Genomic DNA, 27939 nt, shown 5'->3' with positions numbered 1-27939 from the left:
GATGTGAAGAAATGATCTGTGTGGATGGCATGTAAGACAAAGTTCTTCACTGTACCTCGGTACACGTGACAATAATAAACCAGTTTACTAATTTCGTTGTACCTGTGCGGAAATGATCTGTCGGGATGGCACACAAAAGATTTTCACTGCATCTCGGTACATGAGACAATAATAAACCAATTACCAATGTAGGCTCGCACATACACACAAGTAAGGGAACACAGGTAATCTTCCCCTCAACACCTCCTTGATCCCCCTCCCTCCCCTGATACCCCGCCACCCAATGTCTCCTCCCCCCCGTATCTATGTCGCACTCTCACTCTCGTCGACGTCTGCCCCAGGTCGCCCACCGGTCTCAGGACGTGCACTGCCGGAAGCCTACAGTGCCGGCCGTGCCTCCCGAACCAAGACAAACATATTTGTCCGCCCGCTTCCTGATATGTGAGTGGCGACGCCCAGTGCACTGACGGTGGGCTGCTGGGTCCTAGTGCACGAACGTCTTCCAGGAGGAGGCGATTCATCCTGTGGGAGTGAAAACTTCTGGCTCTGCCGTCATCATCGCTCGGCGTGTACAATGCCTCCCCTCCACCTCAACCCCCGGGACCTCTTGTCTCCCCCACCCCCTCAACGCACAGGACCTCTGTCTTCCCCCTCATCCACCGGGACTTCTGTCTCCCCCTACCCCTCAACCCACAGTCTCCCCTTAGGAACAAGGAGTGACTAGGAATCACTGTTTAAAAATAAGCGATTGCCCATTTGAGACTTAGATGAGTTTATTTTTCTCTCTGAGGGCGGTGACTTTTTTCAGACACGCAAAGAATCGCATACGGAATCAGGTGACTTCCCAATGCAACGAAAGTGAAACCAGAGCCCGGAGACGGCCGTCAAAATGGCGAGTTTAGATGTGCTCAAGTCGATGAAAGATGAAGCGATGTGTCCCATATGTCTGGAGTTCTTCGTCGAGCCGGTGACAATAGACTGCGGTCACAACTTCTGCCGGGCCTGCATCTTACGGCACTGGGGGTCCGAGAGAGGGACGAGCACTTGCCCGCAGTGCCGGACTCAGCTGCCCCAGAAGACACTCAGACCGAATTGCTTCGTGTCCAACATTGTGGAGAATGTTATGAAGCTGAGGCTGGATGAGGCATCGTTGCAGCCGGAGCTCCGCTGCAAGGAGCACGACGAAAGGCTAAAGGTGTTCTGCAGCGATGATCAGAGACCGATCTGCGTGGTGTGCGCGACGTCCCGAGATCACCAGGGTCACTCTACCAGTCCCGTTGGGGAAGCCGCTGAACTCTACAGGGTAGGGCGCCGCGCTCACGGTCAAACTTCTCTCGGAGTCAGACCCCACGGAAACGGGACCACTGGCCCACCAAGTCCCCACCGACCCCTTTATATTACTCTTGTACTGATCCCATTTTATTCTCCCCACACTCCCGTCAACTTTCCCCGTGGGAGGGTAGGGTAGCGTAGGATGGGGTAGGTGGCAGTGCAAATCCCACGTACATAAAATCCAGCAGAGGTCAGGTTTGTTTCAAACCAGCAGAGGTCAGGTTTGTTTCAAACCAGCAGAGGTCAGGTTTGTTTCAAACCAGCAGAGGTCAGGTTTGAATTTGAGTCGCTGGACTTGTGGGGCAGGTTCTATAGACTGTCCAAAGGCTTCATAGATGTGTCCAACTGAAGGTAAAGTCTGTATTGATCCGGTGCATTTAACGCTGCAACACTTCCTGAGGAGCAATTTTTCTACATTGTTAGACATAAGGCAAGTCGAGTTTATTGTCATATTCACACGTAAGGTGAGGTACAGGTACAAGGAAGAACTTGCTTGCCTGTGATGTTGCTGCAAGTTGTAGCTGTACCTCACTATACTGTGCATCTGACAATAAGCTCGACTTGATTTGAAGCTGCGAAAGGAAAATTGTCCCGAGCAAAAGCTGGGTCCTGTGGAGTGACTGGTATATTGGTGGATTATTGAAACATGTACCGAGGTACAGTGAAAAACTTTCAGAATCAGATTTATTATCACTGAGTTATATGACATGACATTTGTTGTTTTGTGGAGCAGTACAGTACAAGACATAAAATTACTATATATAAATAAATAGTGCAAAAAGAAAAGGAATAATGAGGTAGTGTTCATGGACCATTCAGAAATCTGATGGCGGTGGAGAAGAAGCTGTTCCTGAATCATTGAGTGTGGGTCTTCAGGCTCCTGTACCTCCTCCCTGATGGTAGTAACGAGAACAGGGCATATCCCAGATGGTGAGGGTCCTTAGTGATGGATGCTGCCTTCTTGAAGCCCCACCTCTTGGAGATGTCCTCGATGTTGGGGAGGGCTGTGCCCGTGATGGAGCTGACTAAGTTTACAATGCCTGTGATTCTATGCATTGGAGGCTCCATTTCAGGCAGTGATGCAACCAGTCAGAATGCTCTCCACTTTGCATCTGTAGAAATTTGTATAGAAATCTATAGTAATAGAAACAGTTAATGCTTCAGGTCTGGTACTCTTCATTGGAATGTTAGCTGTTTCTCTGACAGGTAACAAATAGATTCAGAAAGTGAACAAAATGTTGACTGATGTAGAATGATGGAGGGTAAAATGAGAGCACTTACTTTGGTCAGATAAATAGAAAACCATAATATTGTTCAGAAGGAGCGAGACTGTTATACAGGGGGATCCAGGTGTCCTTGTACATAAAGTACATAAATTTGCAAACAAGTAGCTGAGAAGGCAAATGGAATATTAGTGTTTATTGCAATGGTTTGGTAGGGAAGTCTTACTACTTTGACACAAAAAGATTCCATTCAATCCATTGGGTCTACACAGATTCCCAGCTCAGTCTCATTCCCTCTCTCCTTATTTCCCTGTCAGCCTGCAACTTATTATTTCTCACAAGCCCATCAGCTGTAATAAGACCACACCTGGAGTACTGTTGACAGTATTTGTGGTCACTTGTAAGGAGGAAATATACTTGCAGTTGAAGGCAGTTCAGATAATATTTGTTTGATTACTGCAAGAAAGTGTTTGCCCTATGAGTAATAGTTGACTTGGCTGGACCTGTAATTCTTGGTGCTCAGAAGAATTAAAGGTGACCTTATTGAAATGCATAAGGTTATGAGAGGGATTTGCAAGGCAAATGTTGAAAAGATGGTTCTCCTGGTGGAGGAATCTATAACCAGGGGACATTGCTTCTAGATGAGCCATTGTCCATTCCAGATGGAGAGAAGTAGGAGCTTCCTCTCTGAGGATTATGAATCTTTGGAATTCTCGACTACAGAGAGTAATGGAGGAAAGTCTATTGAATATGTTGAAGAGAGACTTTTGTTTTATCAAGAGGCAAAGATTATGGGAATCAAGAAGGGAAAGTGGTGCTGAAACCAAGAGCAGAATGGTCCAGATCTCACTGAATGGCAGACTGGACTCAAGGAGCCATGTTTGCAACTGCACATGTTCTTAGATCGTCCCGATCCTTTCTCTTCACCAATTTTCTGATCATGTTGTTCTAATTAACAATGGGAATTCCATATTCCCTTACAACATAGGAAGAGGCTTTTTCAGCCTACTGAGTCTATCCCAGCTCAGAGGGCAATCCCGTTCCCCATTCATTTTCCTCATAATCTGCTCTCCCCACATTCTCATCAACTCCCCCCAGATTCAACCACTTGCCTATATACAAGGGGCAATTTGCAACGTCCAGTTAACCCACCAACCAGAACACTATTTGGGATGCGGAAGGAAACTTGGGGAAATACCATCCCCTCACAAGAACTCCCCGCAGACAAATCCAAAAGTCAGGATTGAAACTGGGTCACAAGAGCTACGAGGCAGCAGTTCTACTGTCTGCACCACAGTATGATTGGGAATGACCTTTGGGATCATGGAAAACAGACTATTAAAATATTCAGTCTCTCAGAAGCCCTTGGTGACTTTTTTTCCAAATATCTCTTGTTCCAGGGAGTTCTGCGAAAAGAAATAGAGTCCCTCAATGAACAATTGCAAGAGATTTGTAAAAGTCAGGATAAAGAAGAAGCAGATATAAAGGAACTGAAGGTAAGAAAAGCCGTTTAAAAGTCCCACACCAAGATGAAACTAAAATGGGAAGCCAAATATTTAATGTGAAACTGGTGCTGTGTTTTCCAGTGTCATGCATGAGAGATTATTGACTCAGTCTAGAACCGGGTAAATATTTATTTTTCTTTGTCAGCTTGACTTGCCTTCCAGCCCATTTTACATTTAATCCATTGTAACCTATTGCAGTCCTGATGGTCTCGACCCGAAACGTTGACTGTTTATTTCCCTCCATATATGTTGCCTGAACAGCTGAATTCCTCCAACACTTTGTGTGTGTGTGTTTGTGTGTGTGTGTGTGTGTGTGTGTGTGTGTGTGTGTGTGTGTGTGTTGCTCCAGATTGCAGTATCTGCAGAATCTCTTGTGTAACCTATTTATGTCCTCCATTCACATGCCCACAGTGACAATGGACAGTCATTATGTAAACTGCGTAAGAGCTCAATCATGGATTGATGCATCAGAGGTGACCATTTGGCTCATTGTGCCATTGCTGGCTTTTTGTAAGAGCTTATTCTTCAATTCTGTTTCCTCTTCACTTACCTATTATGACCCAGAAGGAGGCCACTAAGCCTGTCACCTGCCAACAGGGCAATCTCATTGGTCCCACTCCCTCACTTCCATTTCCCCGTAGCTCAACAACTTATTCTCTCTAACATGAACATCAACAGTCTAGCTGCCCTCATCCCACAGGTGGCGAGTCTTTGTTCATGACAGCTCTCTGCATGAGATACAGAACATCTCTTTTCTTCCCTTCCCAGCATCCACGGACCCAAGTGGTTTTTCCAATTGAAGCAGCCACCCGCTTGCATTTCTTCCAATCTCATGCACTGTATTCGGTGTTCACAATGTGGGCTCCACTACATTGGAGACACAACCACAGTTGAATGGCCACACTGAGAAGCACCCACACTCAGTCCACAAGGCCAACGCAGAGCTTCCTGTCACTTGACCCGTTAATACTCCAGCCACCTCCTCTTTGACCCGACGATTTGTGGTCTTCTGCACTGCTGTATTGAGGTCCAATGCAAGCTTGAGCAACAGCTTCTATCTAGGCATGTTGCAGCCTTCTGGGCTTAGTATCAAGTTCAACAGCTTCAGGTAACTCGGTCATTCTGTTTATATCAAGACCAGCCAGATCTGGCTGCCCAAGGCTTCCATCTGTAATAGTGGTTCTGTTTGTCTCTCTTCATTAGCACAGTCTGACTTTCTTATTACTCTGTACAGTTTTGCTTTTCAATTTTTACATTCCTTTCTTTTTATTTCCCCTCATCGCATAGATGTTGAGTGTCCTTGTTCATGTTATCTCTCTAAGTCTCACCATCAAATCACCAGTCAGGTTACTTCATCAATGTCTGATCCCTACAACAACTCTGGCCTCGACCTATCAGGAATATTCCATTTCTCCTATCCATCCTTCCCAACATCTCTGCAAATTACCCTAACAGAATCCTGGAGTCAGTCATCACAGAAACAGGCCCTTGGGCCCACTATTCCCATGCTATCCATCAAACACCCATTTATACTACTCTCCCTCTATTCTCTGCACATTCCCAACAACTCTCCCCATATCTGACCACTCACTCACACCCTAGGTGCAAGTTACAGTGCACCTACAAGTCACCTACACCCTAGGGGCAAGTTACCTAGCAACCTGCTCATCTTTGGGATTGTGGGAGGAAACTGGAGCACTGGGGGAATCCCACTCGATCGCAGGGAGAATGTCAGGATTGAACCTGGGTCTCCAGAGCTATGAGACACCAATGCTACTGTGCCACCCACTTGTCTCCTCCCTTTCGCTGTTCTTACAAAAAGTCTTTGACCTGAAACACTCAATGTTTCTCTCTCCGCAGATGCTGCCTGACCTGCTGAGTGTTTCCAGCATTTTCTGTTTTTATTTCAGATTTACATGTCAGATTTTTTATTTGGGGGGGGGGGATTTTCATAAGCTCCCCCTTTGATTCCTTTGCCACCTACCTACAACAAGAAGTAATTAACGTTCCAGCATATCATTGGAATGTGGGAAGAAACCTGAGCACCCAGCAGAAACCCATACAATCACAGGGAGAATATGCAAACACAGGCAGCCCCTGTGTTTGGAGCCAGTTACTGCAGCTGTGAGGCAGCACCACGATGCTGCCTCCTTTCAATTTAGGCTACGCAAATGTTCCTTTTCAAATATTAATCCTGTACCTTTTATTGTTGGATCATTTTGCACCTCGATTTTGGGAAAACATTCTGGAATATAAGAACTCACTGCTAATTTTCATTCATTGCTCTTTCTGGCTGCTTTGCCGAATAACGTTAACCTGCCCTCGTGTGCAACCAAAAACCTTTAAACATTTTCAAAACCTTTATCAAATTTCACACAAACCTCCTCTACTGTAAAGAGAACTGTTTGGTTCACTAATAATGCCATTGTAGCGACCCACCTTCCACCAAGCGAACCGGCTCTGAAGTCGGTGTGCGCGTTGGCAGACAGGCCAGCCACTAAATGGCGCTGGGCCACCTTCTTGAACAACGAGGGGAGAAAGCCCGAGTCCGGGAAGAGGTTCGGTTGGTGCACCTCTGATGTCATCGCCGCGCGTCGAGCACAGGAACAACTGCTTAAAAGCCAGCGCGGCAAGATTCGAATAAACCAGTCAGGAGTTCAACCCACCGGCTACATGTCATTATTCCTAGCTCAGTGCACAGCCCATCGCTACATTGGTGACTCCGAAGGTCCAAATGGGATTTGGACCGAAGATGATCGACTCTTCGTCCGTTCACGCAGTTTCGCTGAAACTGCCACCCTTCTGAACGCTGTGACCACGCCTGTGGTTTGACCAAGCAGACGCCCAGTTCCAGATTCTGCAGATATCTTCTGATTCCACACGTTACTATTACATGGTGAGCTCCCTTGACCAGGAGACAGCCGCCCAGGTTGAGGATTTCATACAGTCGCCCCCGGAGGAAGGCAAGTACGCAACATTCAAAGCACTGCTCATACGGACCTTCGGCCTCTCACGACGGGAGCGTGGTGCCTGCTTGCTGCACCTGGATGGTTTGGGGGACCGGCCGCCGTCAGCATTAATGAACGAGATGCTGGCCCTGGCTGACGGACACAAGCCCTGCCTCATGTTCGAGCAGGCATTCCTAGAGCGACTGCCCGAGGACATACATCTGCTACTGGCCGACGCAGATTTCAGTGACCCCCGGAAGGTAGCGGCCTGGGCAGATGTGCTGTGGAAGGCCAAAAAGGAAAGCGGGGCGTCCGTCAGCCAGATTACCAAGCCACGTACCCAACGCCAGGACAGACCAGGCCCGGCAACGGTGCGCACACAACCCGGAGGCAGGAGTGAGGAGGCCACTGTACAGTGGTGTTTCTACCACCAGCGGTGGGGTGCAGAAGCCCGCTAGTGTCGCCCGCCCTGTGAGTTCTTGGGAAACGCCAAGGCCAGCTGCCGCTAATGGCTATGGTGGCTGGCCACCAGGACAGCCTCTTGTACGTCTGGGACAAACAGTCGGCATGCTGCTTCTTGGTCGACACCGGAGCGGAAATCAGCATCTTACCTCCGACGGGGTACCACGCCCACAACAGGGAGCTGGGACCCACCCTGAGGGCCACAAACGGCAGCACAATACGCACCTACGGCACCCGCACAGTGCAGCTGCAGTTCGGTGCCAGCCGATTCACGTGGGACTTCACACTGGCTGCCATGGCCCAACCACTCCTGGGGGCGGACTTCTTGCGAGCACACGGCCTACTGGTCAGCTTGCACGGGAGAAGGCTGGTCCATGTCAAGACTTTCCAGACGTTCTCTTTGGGCTAAGCCAAGTTGCCAGCTCCACACCTGGACTCCGTCACGCCGTCGGGCAACGGATTCACCAGAATCCTGGCAGACCTCATCGGTTCTGGCATCGCAGTTCACGGCAGCCATACCTAGACACGCACTACATTCCGACCAAGGGACCACCCCTCCAAGCCCGCCCATGACGGCTTCCCCGGACAAGCTCCGCCTGGCAAAGGAGGAGTTCAAGGGGATGGAGGAATTGGGGATTGCACAGAGGTCAGACAGCCCATGGGCTTCCCCCTTACACATGGTGCCCAAAGCAGCTGGGGGCTGGAGACCACACGGCGGCTACTGTCGACTGAACGAGGCTACAACCCCAGACCGCTACCCTGTGCAGCACATACACGACTCTGCAGCAAAGCTGCATGGGGCAAGCATCTTTTCCAAGGTGGACCTCGTCCGGGGATACCATCAAATCCCTGTACACCCTGAAGACATCCCCAAGACAGCACTCATTACCCCATTCAGCCCGTTCGAGTTCCCCCGAATGTCCAGTGGCTAATGGATGCGGTGGGATGCGAACTGGACTTCGCGTTCATCTATTTGGACGACATCCTCATAGCCAGCAGAAATCGTCAGGAGCATCTGTCTCACCTCCGCCAGCTCTACTCCCGCTGAGTGATTTTGGCCTTACGATCAACCCGGCCAAATGCCAGTTCGGACCCGACACCATCAACTTCCTGGGCCACAGGTTTACCAAAGATGGGGCGACACCACTGCCTACCAAGGTAGAAGCGATCTGCCACTTTGCCCGGCCCAACACAGTCAAAGGCTCGCAGGAGTTCGTGGGTATGGTCAACTTCTACCGCCGTTTCCTCCCCTCAGCAGACCGTGTCATGTGCCCTTTGTTCACCCTGATGTTGGGAAAAGGCAAGGACATTACTTGGGACGAAGAGGCTATGGCCACTTTTGTCAAAGCCAAGGAAGCCTTGGCAGATGCCGCGATGCTGGTGCACCCCAGAACGGATGTTCCAACTGCCCTCACAGTGGACGCATCCAACACGGCAGCCGGTGGGGTGCTGGAGCAACTCATCGAGGGGCACTGGCAAACCCTGGCATTCTTCAGCAGGCACCTGCGGCATCCCGAACTCAAGTACAGTGTTTTCGACCCGGAGCTGTTAGCACAATATCTGGCCAACTGACATTTCAGGTATTTCTTAGAGGGCAGGCTGTTCACCACGTTCATGGATCACAAACCGTTGACCTTCGCGTTCACGAAGGTGTCAGATCCCTGGTCGACCCGCCAGCAGTGACATCTGTCCTACGTCTCCAAGTACACGACAGACATCTAGCATGTCTCTGGAAAGGACAACATCGTGGTGGACGCAATCTACAGACCAGCGATCCAGGCCCTGTCCCAGGGGGTGGACTATACAGCACTAGCGGAGGCGCAGCAGGCAGACGACGAGTTGCCCAGCTACAGGGCCGCAGTCTCGGTTTTGCAGCTGCAGGACTTCCTAGTAGGCCCAGGTGGGAGGACCCTCCTGTGTGATGTGGCTACTGGCCAACCCTGCCCCATCGTCCTGGTAGTCTGGCGGTGGCAAGCTTTCAACTCCATACACGGTTTGGCGCACCCATCCATCAGGACAACTGTCCAGATGGTCTCCAGCAGGTTCGTGTGGCACAGCCTTCGCAGACAGGTCAGTGAATGGGCCAAAACGTGAGTGCAGTGTCAAGCAGTCAAGATACAGCGGCACACCAAAGCCCCGCTGCAGCAGTTCGAACCCACCCTCAGGAGGTTCGACCATGTTCATGTGGATATCGTGGGGCCCCTGCCAGTGTCGAGGGGAGTGCGGTACCTCCTAACTATGGTAGACCGGTTCACGAGATGGCCAGAGGCAGCCCCGCTCACTGACACCTCCACCAATTCCTGCGCCTGAGCGCTGATTGCAACCTGGGTAGCACGCTTTGGGGTACTGGCCCACATTACCTCCGACAGAGGCGCCCAGTTCACCTCCAGCCTGTGGTTGGCCGCGGCCAACCTGTTGGGAGCACGGTTACACCACACTACTGCCTACCATCAACAGTCAAATGGATTAGTGGAACGTTTCCACCGTCACTTGAAATCGGTTCTCATGGCCCGCCTGAAAGTGCCTAACTGGGTGGACGAGCTCCCCGGGTCCTGCTCGGAATCCGCACAGCACCCAAAGAGGACCTGCACACCTCGTCAGCTGAGCTGGTGTACGGCGCACCCCTGGTCATCCCAGGAGAGCTCATACCAGCCCCAAGGGGGCAAAAGGAAGAACCCGTGGCAGTCCTGGACAGACTACGTGAGAGGCTCGGCACCCTGGCCCCTGTACCGACTTTACGGCACGGAGAGATCCCCACCTGCATACCCAAAGACCTGCAGGACTGTAAGTTTGTATTTGTACGAAGAGGCACATACCGGACACCGCTACAGCGGCCGTACGAGGGGCCATTCAAGGTACTCAGGAACAACAGGTCCATGTACTTTCTAGACATAGGGGGGAAAGAGGAGGTTTTCATGGTGGACCAGCTCAAACCGGCCCACGTGGACTTGGTGCAGCCGGTCGAGGTTCAGGCTCCACGGCGCAGAGGCAGACCACCTAAACAGCGACTGATCCAGGCTGTGGACTTTGTGGGGTCTATTGCCGGTTCTGGGGGGGGGGGGTTTATGTGGCGAACCACCTTTGACGCAAGCAAACCGGCTCTGAAGTCAGTGCGCGCGTCGGCAGATAGGCCAGCCACAAAATGGCGCTGGGCCTTCTTCAACAGCGAGGGGAGAAAGCCCGCGCACGGGAAGAGGTTTGGTTGACGCACCTCTGACATCATCGCTGCACGTTGAGCGCGGGAACTAACTGCTTAAAAGCCAGCGCGGCAAGATTCGAATAAACCAGTCTTGAGTTCAACCCACCGACTACGTGTCGTTATTCCTAGCTCAGTGTGCAGCCCATTGCTACACCATGAAATTTAATCTTGTATCCCTGATTTCACTGTCATTAATCTCCCCTGCTCCCTACAAAGACTTGGACATTCTTCCTAAACTGTGGTCCCTAAAATTATCCAGGATACTCCTGTATACAATAATAATTTGTAAAAATTCAGCCTTACAAACTCGCTGTAGAGAATCAGCACAACTTGCAAATAGGCTCCAGTACAGCTTGGTTGCAGTCACGTCAACTTCTCAGGTTACTTTCAAATATTTACCTGCATAATCTCCTATCCCCTTCTATTCCTGTGCTTCCTGTAACATTGTACTATTTACTTTATATGTTCTCACCTAATTTTCCTTCCTAATTAACCCTCTTGGCATTAAATCTTTTTGCTATTTGTTGGCCCAATATCAAAATCTGTTCATGAGCTGATAACGAATGGAATTTTTTCACTCTTTACTGCATGGCCAAGTTTCATGTTATCTCCCAGCTTTGAAATTATTTGTTGTAGAATAGAGTTGTAACTAGAGTCATGGAGAGATGCAGCATAGAAACAGACCCCTCGGTCCACTGATTGCACACCCACTGTCAACTATCCACTTACCCTTATCCCATTTTACTCTTCCTATATTCTCATCAGCTCCCCTATATTCTACCACTTATCTATCTCTGAGGAAAGATTACAGGGGCCAATCAACCTAGCAACCCAGACATCATGGGGATGTGGGAGGGAACCAGAGCTGCTGACTATAATTTTTGGCTCCCCTATAATACATAAATCCATCTATCCCAGCCTTGAATGTATTTAATGGCACAGAATCTAATTGGTTTATTATTGTCACATGTACTGAGCTACCGTGAAAAACCTTGTTTTGCGAGCCATCCATACAGATCATTTCATCCCATCAGCACATTGAGATAGTACAAAGGGAAAAGCAATAGCAGAATGCAGAATACAGTGCTGCACTTACAGAGAAAGTGCAGTGCAGGTAGAAAATAAAGTGCGAGGGCCGCAAAGACTAGATTGTGAGATCCAGAGTTCATCCCCATCATACAAGAGGAGAATCTACTGTTCTCCAGACGACAGAATTCCAAAGGTTCACAACCCTTTGAGGGAAAAAAATCATCCTCATTCCCTTCTTCATTTGGTGACCCCCTTCGATTGAATCTATACCCCCTGTTCTAGATGATCCCCACGAGAGGAAATATCCTGTCAGCAACTCCCCTCTGAATCTTATTTGCTTAAATCTCCTTTCATTCTTCAAAATTCTATGGGCTGAATCTGCTTAATTTTCCTGAATAATCTTCCTTCAAATGTGGAATCAATCCAGTTCACCTCTTCTGCACTGCCTTCACATCTACTATATCCTTCCTTAAACAAGGGACTGAAACCTTGTACAGTACTCCAGCTGTGAAATTATCAATGTCTTGTGCAGTTCTAGCACGTTTACTCCAACTGCTGTACGGGATCTGCATTGTGAGGACACCAACATCTCCTTTAATAACCAGCATTCACCTGTCTCACAGCACTTGAATCACTCATCCTCTCCATTGCTTCATGAGGCTGTGAAATCAGGTTGGTGGCCACTTCGTACCCATCCTTAATCAGCAATGAAGTGACTGGCTTGCTCTACCACTTCAGATGGCAGTTAGCAGTGCAGTGCATTACTGCGGGTCTAGACAGTCCTAGGCAAGGCAAATGGATTCCTCTCCCTGGATGGGTTAAGCAAATTTGCATTCAGTAAAACATTGGTGGTTTTCCTAGTTTTCAAGTGTCAATTAATTATGTTTGGGACTTTTACCTCTAACTGGCTTACAATGGTTGGGTTTATCCCCCTTCTTTGTTTAGAACAAAAGTATAACATTGTCCATCCACTCATCCAGTAGGTATTTGTTCTTTCTCCGCTGTTCTCCTGCTTTTTACACCTCCTCCAGACCACTAGGGTGCCATTTACTGGCTTTCCCTTCATCACCTTTCCACCAGCCCCCACTCCCCCATAATCCCAGTTGACACCAATCTGTGCCATCCACCTTGTCTTGGCTACACTATCACAGACTTTCCCTTTGTTCCCCTTTGCAACTTCCGATAAATTTTCCCAGATTTGAAAGGAGGTCATGGCAATACATTGCTTATTTGAATTTGAGGGATTATGATGCAAACTGTGTTTGAATTCCATTGACTGGAATGGAACTATAATGCTGTAAATAACAGGCATCTAATTCATGAAGTATTTCAGACCCAGATGAATTTCGACACACTTGAGTCCAAACCCCTTTGTGTTCTAATGCCACCTGGCATTAGAAATCTCTTCAAGCTCCATGTACATCTGTATACTATTCTATTTCTGGTCTCTTGTGCATCTCCATTTTCCTGCAGTCCACTATGGGCACTCATTGCATCAGACACTGTCCTGCCCTCTGGATTTCAACCCTTGCATATAAATGAGTCTGTTGTTTATTCCGTCAGAAACAATCGGCAAAGCTGCAGAAGAACATTGCATCCAAGTTTGAGCAACTGCACCAGTTTCTGCATCAGGAGGAAAAGAACCTAAAGACAAAACTGGAGCAAAAGGAAAACACCATATTGCAACAAAAGGAGGAAAACCTGAAGAAGATCTCTGACCAGCACACTTCTTTCAAACAAGTACTCACGGACGTGCAAGGAAAAATGAATCTAGAAGACGCAGAATTTCTGCAGGTATTTCCTACTGTTAGGTGCTATTTACAAATTATGTTCAGAAATCCTATGTGCAGTAAAACTCCATTAACCCAGCCCATTCAGAACTTTTATCAAGCCAGACAAGCAGATTTTCCAGACTATTGGACGTTGTTCCTACTAATACTCCAACACACTTTTTTTAATTCACTGTTTATAAATGTTACAGAATAGAATAGTCAATTTTCCAGTGAACAAGGTAAGTTTAAATGGGACACTGGAAACAGAACCAGGTGAGTTTCAATGGAATGTGGGAACTGGGGCCCTGGTGAGTTTAAAGGGAGAGTGAGGATCTGGGTCCCATTGAGAGAAAGGGACCATAGGAGCTGGGCCCTATAGTGCTTAAAGGGAGCCCAGGAACCTGGGTCCCAGTGTTTTTAAAGGGAGCCCAGGAACCTGAGTCCTAGTGTTTTTAAAGGGAGCCCAGGAACCTGGGTCCCAGTCTTTTTTAAAGGGAGCCCAGTAACCTGGGTCCCAGTGTTTTTAAAGGGAGCATAGGAACCTGGGCCTCACTATGTTTAATGGGAGCATTTGAACTGGGGTTCTGATATGTTTAAAGGAATGTGGGAATCAGTGCCCAGTGAACCAGCTGCTGAAGCATCAGGATTTCAAAATAGTGGGATCATGAATAATTGGAGTTTTATTGTACTGCAGAATCATTTCCTCATGGATGTCTGAGCTCCAATTTTAGCCCATTTTGCTTTTCTGTTTACGCCGTGCACACCGTCCATTTTTCTTTGAGAAGCAAAAAAATACTGCAGGTTCTGGAAATCAGAAATTGGAACAAAAAATGCTGGAAATACTTAGCAGGTCAGGCAGCATTAGTGAAGAAAGGAACAGAGCTAACGTTATTAACCTGAAACATTAACTGTGTTTCTCTCCACAGATGCTGCCTGACATGAGCTTGTCCAATTTTCCTTCAGCCTTAAACACTAAAAAGGATTAAAGTCAGGTGTATAGAAAGCTGGTGACCAAGCTGAAGTTATCCAGTTCCCACCATGCGGGCTGGTTGATCAAAGTTGGAATCTTACAGTATAGATAGAGACCATTTATTCCAATTCTATTCCCACCTAGATACCTCCAGTTTAATTTGGCATTGTGTTCGGCATAGACATTGTGGGCTGAAGGGCCTGTTCCTGTGCTACACTCTTCTGTGTTCTTTACTAAGTTCTATCCACTTGCTCCCTTCTCTGATTGTACAATTCTCTCAGGTACATATCTAATGCTGCTTTGAAAGTTTGCATTGAATTGGATCCCACCACTCCTTTCAAGCAGTATGTCCTAGATTAAAACAACATGCTGCATTAAAATTCCATTTCTTCCCTATGATACTTTTTAAAATTCCATTTCTTCCCTATGATACTTTTTATAAAAACTCTTCAGTCTCCACCTACCACCTCCTGTCATACTGCACTTCCCCCTTGCAACTGCAGAGGTTACAACTCCAGCCTTTTCCCTTCTTCCCTTCCCTCCATTCAGAAACACACTCTTTCCAGGTGAAGCAGTGATTCACTTGCACTTCTTCCAATCTAGTGTACTGCATTCGGTTGGTCTCCTCGACACTGGAGAAACCAAATGCAGATTGAGTGATCGCTTTGCCGAGCCCCCTGTGTTCAATCTGCAGGAGCGGATTAATCCTCCATCCCATTCCCACTCTGATCTTTCTGTCTGTGGCCTTCTGCCCTATTACAAGGCCCAATGCTTGTTTGAGGAACAGCACCTCATCTTCCATCTGGGAACATTGTAGCCTTCCGGATTCAATATCGAATTCTCCAACTTCAGGAAACTCTCTTTTTTTCTTTCTGCATCAGAACTGGTCGCTTCTTTCTATCATGTTGGCTCAGTTTTTCTTTATTTTTGTATAATATGGCCAGTTGCACATGTCCCACAGCTTTGCCATTAGTAACTCATGACACATACAAAGAAGCATAATCTGATCCAAGCTGCTATTTAATTATGTCTCCTGGTCTCACCCCGTCAGAGATGTTCCTTTTTTTCCACTCATCCCTTCCCCACCTCCTCTGCCATGTAGAACCAGCTTGTTTTCTCTCTTTCCTATTTCTGATGAAACATTAACCGTTTCTCTCCCCACAGATGCTGCCTGACTTGCTGAGTGCTTCCATCGTTTTCTGTTTTTATTTTTTATACGTTTCCAGCATCTGTAGATTAATTTTCATTTTCAAACTTCTTTCCATGACCTTAAATCTAATGACACTCCGTCACTAATCCACCTGCCACTGAAATTCGTGTGTTCACATTTACTCTGTCAAAAGCCACCATGAAGAGGCCTAATTGTTATATCCGATAAACCAGAAGAGAGGGTAGGTTGGTCCAGTTAAGTAAAATGTGTTGGATAATATAAAGGAGGAATTATGTATTAAAACAATGAGTTTATTGAACACACAAGAAAATAGGAGCAGGAATAGGTCATCAGACCCTTCAATATGATCGTGGCTGATCTATGCTGACATCAACTCCTCTTCTGTGCCATTTCTCCATTCCCCCTCTATTCTTCAATCTATCAATTATTTATTCACCTCCACCTTAAACACTTCTAATGATCCAGCTTCCACCACTCACTGGAGTGAGAATTCCAGAGATGGCACGCATCTGTGCTGTGTGTTGACAGGGCTCAGATGAGAAAGCTACTGTTCAATTTCTTATAACGAGTTCAGCATTGAAGCATATTCTGTGTCTAAATTCGGTGTCCCAGCTGAAAGTTAAACCTCAGTTTTAGAGCAGTTAAATTGGTGAAGCAGTTTTCTCACTGTTTAAGTATTTGACAGATCTTTGTAAGACATTTTGTTTTCTTTTCTCTTTCAGGATCTTAAATCTGTTCTTGGCAGGTATGTGCTTTGTTTGACCATTTTCCAGTGACAATTAATGGTCATTTACATTGTTGTATTTGGCAGGATGTACAAAGTGAATGAATACTTGGCTCATTATAGCAAAATGCTGCAGGTGCTGGAGATCCAAAACAAAACCAGGAACTGCTTGAAGAATTCAGTAGATCAAGCAGCAACCTAAGAGAGGGAAACAGGGTCAACAGTTCAGGTCAATGATCCTTCGTCAGAACTGAACAGATTAGGGAAAATTCTCTGCTTATCTCTCTCTTTGGATGCTGCTTGACCTGCTGATTGGTTCCAGCATGTTCTGTTTTTGTGTTCAATATTCCATAGAATGGTTACAGCACAGAAGGAGGCCATTTGGCTCATCATGCCTGTGCTGTCTCGCTACCAAAGCAACTCACTAGTTCCACCTACTGGCTGTTTCACAGTAGCTTTGCAAATTTTCTTCCAGCATATGTTTATCCAATGCCATTTTGAAGGCCAAAATAGAAGCTCCTTGCATCACGTCAGTTCTAGATTCCAACAACGTGCCATCTGCAAAAGAAGTTTAAAAAGTTTTTCATGTCTTTCTTGCACTTAAGTTTATGCCTATGACCTCTAGTCTTCAACCCCTCCGTCAATATGAACAGCCATTTGCAATTAACCCCTCATCATTTCACATACTTCCATTGAATCTCCCCGCTGCAGCCGCCTTCAAAGAAAATACGACCAGTGCCCGCATTACAGAAGGACTCCATTCAGAGACAAGAGACTTCAGATGCTGGAATCTGGAGCAGCAAATAATCTGCTGGAGGAACTCAGCGGGTCGAGCAGCATCCGTGGGAGGAAAGGAATTTTGAACGTTTCAGGTCGAAACTCTGCTGACATGAAACGTTGACAGTTCCGTTCCTCCCACAGATGCTGCTCGACCCGTTGAGTTCCTCTGGCGTGTCGTTCCATTCCTGAGAATTGTCCGTGAGCCAAATTCTCCGAAAGTCAGAAGTATCGATTTTCTACAGCTTTACATACACTTCCTGTAATTCTGTCATTTCATAGCATAATCACCCAAATGCTACCCATAAATAAAATTAATGGAATACATACTGTATTCAGTCATTAATGAATACCATGAAACATTTAATTATTGCTATTACCGGATTAAAAAGTGCTTTAAAAATGTATGGCAGAGTTTGAGTTAAATCAGATTTTCGTGAGTCAGGTCACTGGTAATCATAGAACACAGAATAGTACAGCACTGACAGGCCATTTAGCCCACAATGTTGTGCCGATCTTGATGCCAATTTATCCTAAATGTCCTCTTCCTATGTATTATCCATGTCCCTCCATTCCCTTCATATTCATGTATCTATCTAAAAGCCTCTCAAACTCCACCAAGCTGCCTTCTTCCACTACTAACCCATTCCAGGCATCTACCACTCTCTGGATCTTTTTAAAAAAAAGCTTTCCCCTCACATGGCGGGGAGCCCCTGTAGTCCCAACCTCTCTAATCAGTGTATCCCAAGAAACATTTTCATAAGTCTTTTCTGAACCTTCTCCAATGCCCCACTTCCTTACTATAGCATGCCTTACTTCGGGTAGGAATATCCATTTACCCAGGGGAAGGTAGTTGGGCTGTTAAGCCATCAGCAGTGGATAATAAAATCAATGTCGAGTGTAAAAGAGATGAGACACACTCATGAAGGGGAGCTACACTGTCGGCTGTGCTGCCTTTTTGATTCAGCTCTACCTTTGCCTTCTAGGGTAGACTATACAGAATATTTTAAATGCCAAATGGAAATTCTTCCCTGATATCCTGTGGCCAATATCTATCCCCCAATCAACAACGTATTTGGTCTTTCATATTACTCATATTTTGCATAATTCCTTGTGACTACTGTGATCATTCAGCCCATCTAGTCTATGCCAGCTCTCAGTACATTCACATCAATCCCATTGCCTCTCCTAATTCCCCGTGACCTATTCTCTCACAGATGACCATTAACCCTCCCCTAATTCTCCAAACACCCACCCACACTGGGGACAATTTACAGTGGCCAGTTGGCCCATCCAATCAGTACATCTTTGGAATGTGGGAGGAAACCAAAGAGCCTGGAAGAAACACATGCAAAACATGCAAACTCTAGACAGATGGCACCAGGGTCAGTTTGAACCCAGATTGCTGGTGCTGTGAGACAGACGCACCATCTACAGTGGCGCTGTGAGACAGACGCACCATCTACAGTGGCGCTGTGAGACAGGCGCACCATCTACAGTGGCGCTGTGAGACAGGCGCACCATCTACAGTGGCGCTGTGAGACAGGCGCACCATCTACAGTGGCGCTGTGAGACAGATGCATCGCCTGAAGTGCCACTGTGCCGCCCTGTATCACAGAGTTGTTTGTCAGACATGCATTTAAATATGGCAGTAAAATACTGAGGTTGCTGGAAATCTGAATATGAACAGGAAATGTTTAAAATGCTCAACAGTTAAAATAAGATAAGGTATCTTTACTAGTCACATGTACATTGAAGCACACAGTGAAATGCATCTTTTGCGTAGAGTATTCTGGGGGCAGCTCGCGAGTGTCGCCATGCTTCCGGCACCAACACAGCATGCCCACAACTTCCTAACCCGTACATCTTTGGAATGTGAGAGGAAACCGGAGCACCCGGAGGAAACCCACGCAGGCACTGGTAGCATAATCACCTAAATGCTACCCATAATTAAAATAAATGGAATATATACTGTATTCAGTCATTAATGAATACCATGAAACATTTAATTATTGCTATTACCAGATTAAAACGTGCTTTAAAAATGTATGGCAGAGTTTGAGTTAAATCAGATTTTCGTGAGTCAGGGACAGTGGCCGGAATTGAACCCGGGTCGCTGGCGCTGTAATAGCGTTATGCTAACCGCTACACTACCTATCTAATAACAGTCCATTGCAATAAACCCTTGACATCTGGCCTGCCATGTATTTACAGCATTTTCTCTTTTTATTATTCACATTTCCAAATCATCTACTGCAGTTTTACCTCACTGCAAAATTACCTTAATGGAACACTTTGGGAAACACTGGCAATGAGAGGTGTTATTTTATGTGCATTTTCCTTAACACTTTCCCAATGTGAACATTTCTCCCTTAATTCATGCTGCTGCAATGTCTGAGAGTTCTCTGCAGAGTCTGTAAACATACATACAATGCTTTCGAGGGAAGAAAATGGAGATCTAGTGCCATTTTACTGGAGCCCTGAGTAGTCTTTTTGAGGTTCAACATTCCACCTTTTTGCATCTCAGTGATTTTTTTTTCTTTATTTCAAATGCAGGTGTGCAAATTTGCAGTTCAACAAACCCAAGAGAGTTTCCATTGATCTCAGCCAAGGTGATTTTAGTGGCCCTTTTCAGTACAGCATGTGGAAACGGATGCTGAAGATGATTCATCCAGGTAAAAGTAGCTTCCAGTATTGATAAGGGATTATGGTGTTGAAATATGGAAGAGGTTTTGGTGGAATTATCAAAAAGTGGGCAGAATTGGGACAGGCCATGCCATAGGTTCAGTAGTGGTACAGCAGATATGTAATGGGACTGGTAATCCTGGGGCCTGGGTTAACAAGTTAGACATAGAACACAAAACAAAGAACAGTACAGGCACAGGCCCTTCGGCCCATAATGTCTGTGCCAACCATGATGCCAATCCAAACTAATCCCATCTGCTTGCATGTGGTCTATATCCCTCCATTCCCTACCTGTTCATGTGTCTGTCTAAATGCCCCTAAAGTGTTGCTATCATATTTGCTTCCACCATCTCCTCTGGCGGCACACTCCAGGCACCCACCACTCACTGTGAGTGTAAGACAAATTGCTATGTAAAACTTTTCCCCCTCTCACCTTAAAGCTACGTCCTTTAATATTTGACATTTCCATCCTGGGGAGAAAGACTCGCTGTCTACTCTGTCTATGCCTCTTATAACTTTACATGCTTGGATCGTTATCTCTCAGCCTCCAACTCTACAGAGAAAACAATCCAAGTCTGTCCAACCTCTCTCTTTAGCACATACTCTAATTGAGGCAACATCCTCGTGACACTGGGAGTAATCCAGAGGTTGCTTCCTCGAGGTCCTGCTTTTTAACCTCTTTCCTAACACCCTATATTCACTCCACAGGACCTCATCCCTTTCTCTACATATGACATTTGTGTCATTGCGGACAACGACTCCTGGCTGCTCACCCTCCCCCTTGGGAATATTCTGCAACCACTCCGAGACATCCTTAGCCCTGGCACCAGTAAGGCAACACACCAACTGGGAGTCCCACAGAATCTCCAGTCTGCCCCCTGACTATCGAGTCTCTTTTCACTATAGCCCTGTCTGCCTTCACTCTTCCCCGCTAAGCCTCAGAACCAGTAGTCCTTGTGCCACAGAACTGGCTGCTGCTTTCTCCTGAGCAGGCACAAACCTCCCTGCCATCGAGGAAATCTTCAAGAGGCGGTGCCTCAAGAAGGCAGCATCCATTACTAAGGACCTCACCATCTGGGACATGCCCTCTTCTTGTTACTACCATCGGGGAGGAGGTACAGGAGCCTGAAGACCCACACTCAATGATTCAGGAACAGCTTCTACCCCTCCGCCATCAGATTTCTGAACGGTCCATGAACCCATGAACACTCCCTCATTATTCCTCCCTCACACTATTTACTTATTTTTGTAACTTGCAGTAATTTTTATGTCTTGCACTGTACTGCTGCTGCAAAACAACAAATTTCACAATATGCGTTAGTGATAATAAACCTGATTCTGATTCTCCCCCTACCCCAACAGTATCCAAAACAGTATACTTGTTTTTGAGGGGAATGGCCACAGGGGATTCCTGCACATCTGCCTACCCCACCCCCCCCATCTTTCCTGATGGTCACCCAACTACCTGCAGTCTGCACCTCAGGTGTAGACCGCCTCACTAAAACTCTCATCTTTGATGCTCTCAGCATCCCGAATGATTTTAAGTGCGTCCAGCTCCATTTCCTTGACGCGGCCAGTGAGGAGCTACACCTGGACACACTTTCCACAGGTGTAGTCCTCAGCGACACTGGAAGTTTCCCTGATCTCCCACACCCTGCAGGACGAGCATACCACTGCCCCAACTGCCATCCCGTCCAAGCACTGGGAAGTGCTTTCGAGACCAGCCAGGGAAAGGTGGCCAGAAAGAGAACAAAATGGAAGTGTTTGTGATGATTCCAGTATTATTGAATTACAGAAGGGAATCGGTGCTAATATCTTATAAAATCCCACTGTGCACTGGGAGGCATGCATTAAAAACGAAAATGCCGGAAACACTCAGCAGGTCAGGCAGCATCTGTGGAGAGAGAAAACAGTTATCATTCCAGGTCAGGTCTGAAAAGGAGGTCAATGTGTTCTTCCAGCATTTTCTGTTTCTATTTCAGATTTCCAGCATCTGCAGTTTTTTAAAACACTTGCATTTACTGTGCATGCATTGTCTGAGACAGAGTCTGTTTGACCCATTTACACTGAACAACCACTGAATATGTCAAAATGTTTGACTGTCAATGTGCATCAGTTCTCTTGATGAGTACTCTGACATTTTTTTCTCCATTTAGTCCCGTTTAGTATGACGCTGAATCCGAATACTGCGCATCCGAGACTCGTCCTGTCCAATAATCTGACAGCTGTGAGTCTTGGAGTTAAGCAGAAGGTCCCTGATAAAATGGAGCGATTCATGCAGTGGCATGCCGTCTTGGCTGTGGAGAGCTTCAATGCAGGGACGCACTACTGGGAAGTGGAGGTAGGGAAGAACGGCATGTGGAGCGTGGGAGTGGTGAAACAGTCGGTGCCAAGACAAAAGGAATTCGCACCAGAGCCTAAAGCTGGTGTCTGGGTCTTGTGGCGTCTGGGGGAGGAGTACACCACCATGAGTTCACCTCGTACTGCTCTCTCTGTGAAAGTCAAACCCCAGAGGCTGGGAGTTTACCTGGACTATGAAGCAGGCCAGTTATCACTGTACAACGCTGATGACATGTCACATCTGTACACTTTCAAGGACAAATTCACTGAGAAACTCTACCCTTTCTTTTTAACAGGTTGTGATGGTGATCCATTGCAAATATTCCACTTAAACATATAGGTTTATTTAGCTAATAACAGTCAGATTTAATGGGTAGTCACTTAAAACTGCTTCAGCGATAAGCAATGTTTTGTAGCTTTCAGACTCCCACATTGTCTCTCACTGTGAGCTATTGTAAGCAATGTTTAATTACATTTTTAGATGCCAAGACCCTAACCTTTTGAAATTCCTGCCCTAACCCCCTGTATCACGTTTTCTACTTTTAAATTAGCCTTACAACCTAGCTTTTCAAAAATTAATATAGAGTAACTCGTACATCTTCATTTGCTTCTATTTTTCTGTACTTAATTGTGCATTAAATCCTGGAATGCTGTTAATTCTAAGAAGACTTTACAGGCTAGTCAGAGAGTCTGATATTCAGCTCTCTGTTCCTAAACACTCTGCAATTGAGACCACATTCTGTCTTTTCTGTCCAGTTGTGTCTCTTCACACTTCATATTTCCCTTGTAACTTCTGTGTCTATTCTGCCAACCTATCTATGTGGCATTGCAACATGTTATAATCCTCCTCACAGTTTAACACATTAATATCAAAATAAGTCTTTAAATTTTAAAATAAGAAAATAAATCTGAGAACTAATTTCTTTTTAATGTTTACTGCTTTTATCCAATTAGGTGCTTACAGCACAAAATTAAGTAAGAATTTTGCCTAGAAACTATTTCACTTGTCAATCAAAATATCTGTGCGTTTTCTGCAAATAACATTAAAAAACTGTAATGAAACTGAAATAGGAATGTTGCATACACCATACACAAACTGTGAGAAAATTTATCAATAACTTGCATAATATTCTTTGAATTCATTACTTTCAATTTTGCAAAAAAGCGCACACTTTCAGTTGATTGCATTTAAAAGTGAGCATTCTCACTCTGTTCCAGTTAGCTTAAATTTAATTGATAATTGCTTACATGAATTGTTACTTTTTAAATATGATTTGACCATAAAATCTTTGAATATTTCCAGTGAGAAATTGATTCTTCATATCCACCAGCCAAAATAAAAGTGGTCGTATTAATCTATCTCATGACTGTTACTGAGAAACAAAGGGTCACGAAATCTAAAGGCTTTTAAGCCCGTTAAAAAGTTGCGTTGCGAGCCTGTTTTTCAATTTTTCTTCAACTTGGATGATTTTGATATTGTTGTCCTTTTTCATAATTATGGCTTGTATATTAAAACATTCTTTTTGCTTTAAAGTCAAAATCAGGTGCTAATTACAGGATACACATTAACAGACAATAATTCTGTTATACAGCAACAGGCCATTGAGGTGAGCAGTGTGGGAGAATAGAGAACAAAGAGAACGTAAAGGTTACTTGAATTCAATACATTTTCCGATAGAGAGTCGTGGTCCTCATTCTCCATGAATGGAGTGCTGCCACCAAAGGACTACATTCACCTAGAAAGGAGGCATTCTCCCAGGAACATCCTGTTGCCAAGATAAGAGATACACAAACAATCAACCAGCTTCTTAGACTTGTGATTGAAGAAGATGCTGCTATGTCACTGGATTGGTTCTATTTATTGAACTTGTAGTTGAGCGCTGTATCTCTCCTGTGCTTCTGTAGTGGGTCTCCCTTGAAAGAATACAGGAAGGCAATCAGGTCAATAACAGCTTTATCTCAGAGCCAGAGGTACTGTGCACCCTCCCTCCACAGCCCAGCAAATTCTCCTATCAGTGCTTATTCCTGTTCCCTCCTGAATGCTACAATAAAATCTTCCACCGCTACTATCACTGGCAGTGAATTCCAGGCACTAACCGCTAGCTGTGTAGACCAGTTTCTCCCCTTGTCACTTTAGGTTCCTTCGCCAATCGCCTTCATTCAGTGTCATCGGGTTCCTGACTTCGCCACCAATGGGAACAATTGAACTTTATTTGCTGTGTTTACCATCAAATCATGAAATCCTCTATCAAATCACCTTGCAACCTCTTCTGTTCCAAAGGGAGCAGCCATAGCTTCATCTGTCTGTCCATTTAACTAAAGTTCCTTGCAAATGGAATCACTTTGATAAATCTGTTCTGACTCTTCTCCGAAGTCTTTACATCTTTCCTGTAATGTGGTGCCAAGAACTGGATGCAAGACTTCAGTCACAGCCTAATCAGTATTTTATAACAATTCATTGTGACTTCCTTACTCTGATACTCTATAAGTAAAGGCCCAGGATTTGATCATAAAAACAGAAAATGCTTGAAACACTCAGCAGGTCAGGGAGGATTTGTGACTAAAGAAACACGGTGAATGTTTCAAGTCCAAGATCCTCTGTCAGAATTAGGAAAGAGACAACACGTGTTAGTTTTAATTGCAGAGAAGTGGAGGGGAATGGGTATAATAAAGTGAATGGCAGTAATAGGATGAGACCAAATGAGTTAATGTCGCAGTTAGAGTAACAGTTAGGATCAGATTTTGCTTCTTTGCCTGTGTAAGGTGTTGCTAATGTTTGGCTGTGGACGTGAGCAGCAGGTGAACCATTCTAATGAAGGGAGAGCAATTGATACAAGATCACAGATAGATGATGAGTAGAGATAGCCAGTTCAAATAAAAATGGAAGGAAAAAGAGAGACAGAAAGAAAAAGTGAGACCCAAAGAAAGCTGCTCAGTGTCTCCAGCACTTTCTGGTTTTATTTCAGATTTCCAGCATTTGAAGATTTTGTTTGTACTTTTGCTTTATCCATGATTCTGTCTGCTTTTTTTTAAGTTACTTTCCCAATCTATCTTAGGTGAATTGTGTGCTGTGTCCTCAGATCTCTCTGTTTCTGTGCCCCTGTTAGAATTATTCCTGGTTGATATTGCCTCTTCCCAATCTTCCTACAGAAATATAATTGATTACATTTCTCAGTGCTAAGTTACATTTATAAACCCACTCCACCAGTCTGGCTGAGTTTTTGATCTGTTGTGATCCTCCTCACAGTTCATTACTTTGCCAACTTTTGTATCATCTACAAATGCGTGAATTGTACTATGCACAGCCAATTCCAAGTCGTTAAATAAATTAAGAAAGCATTGGTTCTGGTATGGATCCCTGGGGAACTTAATTGTAAACAGCCTTTAATTACTACTTTTGGTATTGTTTTACTAAGCCAATTTCCTATCCATGCTGCTGTTGCCTCATTTATTTCAAGGCCGTGAATCTTGATGAGAAGCTTATAATGTGGCACTTTATTAAGCGCCTTTTGGAAGTCCATGAATAACACATCCACTGCATTTCCTTCACTGACTCTGTCTATTGCTTCACTCCTCCAGTTCTCGAGAAGGTTTAGAAGGTAATGTTCAGTCCTTGACTTCCCTCAGAATGCCATCCAGACCTGGTTGCTGCCTTAAGAACTGTTAGGGACTGTCAGATATAGTTAAGTACAGAAGTAGCCATTAGGAGCATGCTAATCATATGTACCAGCTCCTCTTATTATTCTTTGTTAATTAGGTTTGCGTAGGATGATTTGAGTGTGTAAAACAGCCAATTGATTAAGCTTCACTTTTAATTATGTACATTAAATTTAACTTAAGAAATTTTGGCATATATGATCAAAGGTAACAAATCCAGCAAATGGTTAATTCTTTTTCAATCTTTTTATTAGTTTCCAAATTAATACAGATTAATATATAACATCGATGTTTGTACATGTAATACAAAGAGATCAAGAGAACAGTCATGGCATAGATAATCATAAAGAATAATAAAATATATTAAAAAATCTTTAGATCTCACGATCTCTTAGTAGATGAATATAATATAAAAGGAAAGAAAAAGATTTATTGTGTATATAGAAAAAAATCCCCAAATCAATGAAAAAATTGTAAATAATATATCAAACCAAACTAAAAAGAAAATTTGGAAAAAAAAGAAAAAAAACTGGACTGAAATTTCTCAATAGAAACAGAGCAATATTATGTGGTCAACTCCATTCCAATAACTGGAAAAGTTATTGAAAAAGGATCTATATCATATGAAAGTATTCAATAAATGGACTCCAAATATCTTCAAATTTAAACGAAGGATCAACAGTACCACTTCTAATTTTTTGCAAGTTTAAACATGATATAGTTTGAGAGAACCATTAAAGAGTAGTAAGGGGTATTGGATCCTTCCATTTAAGCAAAATGGATCGTTTGGCCATGCAAATGGTTAATTAGTTCAGTGCTGGCTGCTTGAAATATCGCAGTTAGTACGTAATATTGGTGATGCTATAGTCGTGTAAACCAGGAGGTAAGGGTGAAATGAGCCTAGCTGGATGGGATAGGAACCTGGTGACATAAAAGATCTAAAATATGGGAGCCTAGTCAGAGCTACTTCTGCATGCATGCATGAATCAAATAAAGGATTGTTATATTTGTATCTATTGGGTCCTGTGGTGTTTGATCCACAGCCAATTTGCGTAGTTGGCATAATCAAGTTGAGAATCACCTTATGGTTTGAAAATTGAACAGACATAGAGGTGATGTGCTTCATTTACCACCTGTGGTTAATTTTAGTCCATGTAGAGACCACAGATTCACAATGCATCCATAACAACCTGTGTGTGTGTGTGTGTGTGTGTGTGCGCGCGCACATGTAACCTGCTACTGAGGACACTGGGTGGTGTAAGATTAACAGTGTATAGTACCTATGACATTGACTATTGCACATGTCCCATTACCAAGGATGCTTGATGATTATGGATGTGACAAGATCCTGGTAATTTAAGTGTGTAGTACCTGTGGACTGCTGACGAGAACACTCGATAATATGGGAGTGTGCAAGGTGGATGCACTATTTATTGGAGTGCTGAATGAATGAATGAATCAGAGAATGTAACATAATGTCACATATCAGAGCAGGGATATGTGCCAATCAGTAACTTACAGCACCCGTAGAACATAGAACAGTACGGCACAGGAACAGGCCCTTCAGTCCACCATGTCTATGCCAACCAGGATGCCAATCTGAACTAGTCCTATCTGCTTGCACATGGTCTGTATCCCTCTGTTCCCTGCTGTTCGTATGTCTGTCTAAATGCCTATTAAACATTGATGCTGCATTTCTTTTAACACCTCCCCTGGCATCGTGTTTCATTCTCTGTGTAAAAAGTTGAATTGTAATCAGGTTTATTATCACTGATGTATGTTGTGAAATTTGTTTTGCGGCAGCAGTACAGTGCAAGACATAAATCACTGTAAGTTACAAAAATAAATAAATAGAGCAAAAGAGGAATAATGAGGTGGTGTTCTTGGGTTCATGGACCGTTCAGAAATCAAATGGCAGAGGGGAAGAAGCTGTTCCTGAATTGTTGGGTGTGGGCCTTCAGGCTCCTGTACCTCCTCCCCGATGGTAGTAAAGTGAAGAGGGCATGTCCCAGATGGTGAGGACCCTTGATGGTGAATGCCACATTTTTGAGGTGCCGCCTGCTGAAGATGTCCTCAGCAGTGGGGAGGGTTGTGCCCGTGATGGAGCTGGCTGAGTCTACAGCTCTCTGCAGCCTCTTTCGATCC

General features: G+C 45.0%; 1 protein-coding gene across 1 annotated transcript; it reads left to right on the top strand.

Moving 5' to 3' along the window:
- The first annotated feature begins 423 nt into the window (after positions 1-423).
- Positions 424-27664, top strand: LOC127586093 (E3 ubiquitin-protein ligase TRIM39-like). Its single transcript, XM_052043903.1, has 6 exons — positions 424-1303; positions 3956-4051; positions 13262-13492; positions 16334-16356; positions 19669-19787; positions 21954-27664. The coding sequence occupies exons 1-6, from the start codon at positions 890-892 to the stop codon at positions 22475-22477; spliced, it is 1407 nt and encodes a 468-aa protein (XP_051899863.1). The 5' UTR covers positions 424-889; the 3' UTR covers positions 22478-27664.
- The last annotated feature ends 275 nt before the right edge of the window (positions 27665-27939 follow it).

Source organism: Pristis pectinata, chromosome 34 (genome assembly GCF_009764475.1).
Source record: "Pristis pectinata isolate sPriPec2 chromosome 34, sPriPec2.1.pri, whole genome shotgun sequence".
NCBI lineage: Eukaryota > Metazoa > Chordata > Chondrichthyes > Rhinopristiformes > Pristidae > Pristis > Pristis pectinata.
Note: the sequence above shows the minus strand (reverse complement) of the source record. Positions and strands in the feature narration are given on the sequence as shown.

What these genes read in the sequence shown, in the direction of transcription:
- LOC127586093 (XM_052043903.1), top strand. Translation starts at nt 890, where the DNA reads ATGGCGAGTTTAGATGTGCTCAAGTCGATGAAAGATGAAGCGATGTGT. An exon ending in AAGCCGCTGAACTCTACAGG is followed by an intron (nt 1,304 to 3,955) that starts GTAGGGCGCCGC and finishes CTCTTGTTCCAG; the next exon opens with GGAGTTCTGCGAAAAGAAAT. An exon ending in CAGATATAAAGGAACTGAAG is followed by an intron (nt 4,052 to 13,261) that starts GTAAGAAAAGCC and finishes TTATTCCGTCAG; the next exon opens with AAACAATCGGCAAAGCTGCA.